The 5,731-nt window shown below is 37.2% G+C and overlaps 1 protein-coding gene across 1 annotated transcript; it reads right to left on the minus strand.

Moving 5' to 3' along the window:
- Positions 1–835: 835 nt before the first annotated feature.
- Positions 836–4,893, minus strand: LOC140938696 (uncharacterized). The gene is made up of 4 exons (XM_073388196.1): positions 4,448–4,893; positions 3,641–3,723; positions 3,019–3,073; positions 836–1,961 (listed from the first exon to the last, which is right to left on the minus strand). The coding sequence occupies exons 1-3, from the start codon at positions 4,719–4,721 to the stop codon at positions 3,050–3,052; spliced, it is 381 nt and encodes a 126-aa protein (XP_073244297.1). The 5' UTR covers positions 4,722–4,893; the 3' UTR covers positions 836–1,961; positions 3,019–3,049.
- Positions 4,894–5,731: the final 838 nt, after the last annotated feature.

Consider the following 5,731-nt stretch of genomic DNA (forward strand, 5'->3'; position numbering starts at 1 on the left):
GATCATAGTTGAGTTACGAGGATTATAATAATTAGTGAACTAACTAAGAATAATTATCCAAGTAAATAAGTTTGTATAGTGAAATGAAATTCTAATTTTCTTGCCTGAGGAGAAAATGAGTTTTAATTTCTTCCTGAATAAATTGAATGTCTTAATTTCTTTTATAGATTTTGTCAAGTTTTCCAAATTGAAACTCCTTTGTATTTTACTGAGTGTTTTTGGTAGTTAGTTCTTGTTTGGAATTTGTGAACGTTGGAGGATGATCTTGTTTTGTATTGATGAATGTCTTTGTTCAGACAAAAGAAATCATTGAAAGACGATAATAGATCGTTATTGAAGTTTCGAAACATCAACAAAGCAATGCCTTCATGGTTTATATCAAAGATGCAGTCAACCATAGTTAATAGAGGAGACTGGTTAGGAAACCCGGCAAAAATCAAAGTTGAAAATAATGGTGCTGTAGGTTATGTTGGAAGCTCCCTGACCGTGCACAATCCTTTGTTTACTTTAAGTAACTATGAGTCAACGTAGTCCGCGACAAAGCTCTCCAATTTCGAGCTCAGTGGTGTGAACAATGCTTCAAATCAAGAGCATTGCTCACGGGAGGCTAAATGGGGCACCACCGTGAATACCTTAGTGACTTTATTTTCCTTATTTAAGTTTGACAAAAGTGCACTGGCCTGCAGGTAGCTAGAGCTTATCTTGGCGGGCCAGTCAATTTACGTGTAGGGAATTATTTGTTTTGTAGACGTTTGTCTATATAATTTTGAAATATTGCGCAAGATTTATCGCGCATAAAGACTTTCGAAGTGACAACGTAACAACAACAACATCATCAACAACAACAACAATCTTTATTTTCCTTATTAAGGGCTTGTTTACATGGAGGTAGGCGGCCCCAGATTGCTGATGTAACATGTGCCTGGTTACCCCACCTATCATGTAAACGTGATAAGATTAAAAGGAGAGATTATATGGACAGGCAGGTTACCCCACCTAAGCGGGTTACCTCACCTACCTGGGGTCCTCTACATCCATGTAAACAGGCGCGAAGTTTCACAAAAGTGCACTGGCCCGCAGGTAGCTGGAGCTATTCTAAGCGGGGCAGCCAATTTACTTGTAGGGAATAGTTTTGTTCTTTTTTGTACAAGTTTGTCTTTATATAATGGTGAAAGATTTTACAGATTGTACAGTGCATAAAGGCTTTCGAGGTGAGATGTTATACGCATTTTGAGGTTCTCGATGTTATTTTTAAGAATCTCTTTCTGTCTGAAACTGTGGCATACCATTTTACCCATATATTAGAACTGCGCATCGCAGGACGACTTAAAAGATCAAATAGTCGGATGAAATACCAACAGAGAGTCAGAATATCTGGTATAGCTTCGCTCCCAACTTAAAACTCACACTCTGTGCGCTGTGATATAAGGACAAAAAAAAAGAGTATCTGAAAATTTAAGGAAACATAAGGTTCATACAAGTTCTTCGAAAATTAAGAGAGTCTCGTATTTCGTTGCATGATTTCATTAAGGGTTAAATTCTTAATTTAGAGAATAATCATTATTCAGCGATCATATGATTTTTTTCTGGCAGTGTTAACGATAAGTTACTGCTTGACAATGTAAATAATAATACAGAAGAAAATCACATACTTTTAGATAAGAATCACTCACAAGGAATACAGGAAAAATTCTGAGTTCCAGGTGCGATTCGAACAAATACCGTAATTTGCTATCATTTTCAAATTACCCTCACACTGGATGAGCCATGATAGTTATTACTTTTCTTCAAAAATGTTCTCGAAAAAGTCCATCCTGGTGTCTGTAGCGGTTTGATGCCTCAAGTTCTAATTTCTAAAGGTATGAGTGTACACTGAGGTGGCGCGAAAGTGTGTAGAGTTTTTTTACTATATGTTCTTGAACTACCGAGGTGCTTAGTGTTTGCATGATCTTCGCAATGTCCTGAAATAATAATAAAAAATGTTTACAATTTCAATTTTTACCGCCTACCTGGAGGATAATTTCTTTTTTTTATAAATACGGGGAAGATAATTATATATCCTACCTCCAAAGGTCCGTTCTTGAAATATCTAGGGAGAAATAACCCGTGCGCACGATTTCATGCTGGAGCTCCTGACACTCTCTGCACCCCTTATAATTTACGAGACACAAAGGAAAAACACACCAAACAAAACCGCCAGTTTCGCAGGCTAACTTACAGCCTTTTACTTTAAGCCAGGCGTTTATTTGGAACGCGTGGTTCATAATCAAGAAATAACGTTCAGAGTAAGTGCTGTATATAATGGCTATAGTAGGCGGGACTTCCGAAAGGAAAATGATCTCAACTACCTAATTAAATATGCACATTTTAGTAAATGCTATTTAGGACGGTTGCTTCCATCAGGTGCCCCTGAAAAGTGAACTACAAATGTGTCTCAACGAAAGAAACACGTGAAACGTGATTTCAAATAACACGTGACGTCGCTGCGTCAATGACGTCACAAAACACGTTTTCCTAAACGGGGAAGGGTTGCAAACCTTAATGTTAGGAATTTTCACTACCTAAATGTTACATAAACAGTGTAAATCGTAAATTCACCTTGTATGATTGGAAATGTTATTTATCCTATTAGCTATTTAACTGATTGATAAGTCACGTGACCCTTTTCCCTTTATTTACCGATTCCTGTATAACGTAAACACACATACAAGGCGAATTTATAAGCACCTTGTCAATGGCCTCTGAAATGTAACGAAAAGAACTTGTTGCTCTTTCATTATCCCTTCCCCATTTTAGAGTAAATATTTTGACCGTTAATTCTCAATTATCAGTCACGTGACGAAAATTTGAGCTTCTAAAATGCACTCATATTGCTAAGGCCAATAAGCTACATTTGTAGTTCAATTTTCAGAATCATTGATAGAAGCAAACCGTTCAAAATAGCATTTTATTAAAATATGCACATTTAATTAGATAGTCATGCCTTAAGTGCCTGAGAAGTCCGATGGATCAACTCACCTTCCTTAATTTCTTGCTTTCTATTCTTTTTTTAATCAACGTCCTCCGCAACAACCTTCCAAAGAAAGGAAAATGATTACGTATTAATAATCATTTTTATAGGGCTAAACAAAATTAAGAGTTATTTTTTCCTGGTACTTTTTCTAGTAAAGCTTTTCGTCGATGTTCAATATCTCTGTAGGGTTGTTATCCTCAGAAGTTAAGCGTAATTTAAAGTAGATGCCAGTTTCCTATCATAAAAAGCCATAACGCGTAGCGTTAAATCTTCACAGTACGAAAAGGCTACGGGGGATTATTTTTCGGTTTCATATCTATTCACCCGGGGATTTATTGAAACGGAGGAAGAGGTTCATGTCTTCTTAGTAATTGCTTGATTACAGAAAACCGAAACAAAAAAGGCTCAGAAGTGAAAGAAGTAAGTAAATCAATCGATTGACATATAGTACATCCACGTGGTGCCGGTTTTTCGTCTACCTGATTGTTGCCAGTGGTCGAATTGAAATTTGAAAATGTTGGTTTTTGAGGAGAGGGGAAAACCGTAGTACCCGGAAAAAAACCTTTCGGAGCAAAGGAAAAAACCAACGACAAACTGAAAGTATTCTACAATGCAGTCAGTTATTACTTCATGGTCTAAAGGCTGAAGTTGTATTTCCGCAGGACCTCGTCTCTGGTCTATTTCTGGCGGATCGTCTACATGATGACCTTCTGGAAAGAGAAGAACCGAAAATTTTTCAATTTCACGATGAACAACCGACCCAGAGTAAGGGAAAAGGGCAGTACATCCAACTTCCGGTCATGGGAAAAGCATGAAGTTGAAGGGGAGGTCGACTGGAGAGACTGAAAAAAGGGAAATAAGTGCATGGGAACGGTCACAAATATTAACAGTGTGTCTTTGATACCGCCTTTTTCTATCTCCTAACGACTCTGTATTTGATTTACAGGTAAAGATGCTTCAATGTTTCAACTTAGCTTGTTTTGCGAAAAATCAAGCGAGACAAAATTAAGCCACACCAGAAGAGATTAAACCCTGATCCGCATCGAATTGCCGATTTTAAGTAGTTACCGTACGTCGTCTCCGTTTGCTTTGCAGGATAGTTGTATTCATTTAGTAACTTGAAATTCTGTAATTTCACTTTTTTTCTCTGAAGGATCTACCTACAGCGCTCAAGAAGCGCAAAAACAAACAAACAAACAAACAAACAAAACAAAACAAAACAATAGCCAAAAACAGAAATACGTTTTGACCTTAATAAAAAAGTGACTGAATGTTTTCAATGAATTCATGAGAATTTTTCATGTAATAGTTACCATAACTGCACTATTAAAACCGGAGGCTGGTATTACTTAGCGCTGTATGATATCACTATATGATCACCATATAATATTTTAAAAAATAAGCCTCATTCAGTTGTTCATATCCTCCACCTACCTTCTCCTCCCGGAACAAGAAGATCCGCTAAATGTCCACAACCCGTCCATCTCAGCGCGTCAACTAGTTCTTGAAAGCCATTGGTTCGTCTCTGAATTCGATCCAGTAACAATATGGTAGCCCTGTAAGGACCTCTGTTGACTTCCTCGCTCTTGATACCTTCCTTGTCGGTCTGTGTTAAACACGGCAAATAAGGCAACATATCTACGGGAATTATGTCCTGAGCAAGTTGAGGAAAACACTGGTCGATGAGACTTCTGTCTTCCCTGTCCATATTTAAAATCTCCGATAAATACGGATAATAGGTATATTTTACAGATCTTGCTGATCGAGATGACTAACGAAAACCCGTAGAAGCCAGGCGAGGCTTGTAAAGACAAACTTTCCCGGCGAATTATTTAGCAGGTTTTTACGGAATGGGATTTTACCCTAAAAATTTCCAAAGTAGTCATTTTCTCTTTTAAATAAATAATACTTGCACATTGTGACTGAGCACGCAAGTATATGTGTTAGTTTCATACAATTACCTCATAAATACCGTACCATTTTTAGATCGCCTTTTTTCCCCTTTTTTTTCTTTTCTTTCCTTCTTCTTCTTTTCTATTTTTTTTTTGGCAAAAGACATGTTACACGAACATGTAGCTTGATCCCCCCTTGAGCTTGTGAGATATCGTGATCGCAAAAGCACGAAATGTTATAGCACTACAGTTTATAACACGCGTCCAACCTTGACGCGTTTTAAGACCATGTGTTTTGTGTTTTGGCTCACGTTGGAAGAAAAAACGCGAGTCGCCGAAATTAAAATTGTTCGTTATAGGTCAATAACAGAGCTTTTGTTTTAACTGAAAATTTCGCCCAGCGTCAATAGTCTGAAAAATAATAATAACAAAAAAAGAAATTTGCGTGCTCTTGTTTTGACGAGTATGTAAATGAGAAACTACATTCTTATTTGGCCCTACGTCTGCATCCTCGGATGTAGCTCATTGGGAAAAGTTATGTTAGCTTGTGCACATTTGAGGTATGTTACAAGTATTTCGGTGTATCTAATTCTTAAAATTCTAGGCCACACGAAGTGAAAATAGCAAAAATATGAAATGACCGAAAAATATCAGTTACGTTATTAATAGACCTCTTTAGCTTAAATGTTTTGTTTCCCCAATACAGGTCACGTGCTAATACTCTAGGGAACAGATTCTTTCAAATTTCGTCTTATTCACGTGCATATCTACGTATAATTTCTCAAAAGACAATGGATCAAGTTCCCCTGGGACCTATATTGGGAAA

This window comes from Porites lutea, chromosome 5, assembly GCF_958299795.1.
Source record: "Porites lutea chromosome 5, jaPorLute2.1, whole genome shotgun sequence".
In the NCBI taxonomy this organism is placed as follows: domain Eukaryota; kingdom Metazoa; phylum Cnidaria; class Anthozoa; order Scleractinia; family Poritidae; genus Porites; species Porites lutea.

Coding starts and splice junctions, on each gene's coding strand:
- LOC140938696 (XM_073388196.1), bottom strand. CDS start 4,721: ATGGACAGGGAAGACAGAAGTCTCATCGACCAGTGTTTTCCTCAACTT. Junction 3,724..4,447: donor TCTTGTTCCGGGAGGAGAAG/GTAGGTGGAGGA, acceptor TTCTCTTTCCAG/AAGGTCATCATGTAGACGAT. Junction 3,074..3,640: donor TTCAGCCTTTAGACCATGAA/GTAATAACTGAC, acceptor TTTCTTTGGAAG/GTTGTTGCGGAGGACGTTGA.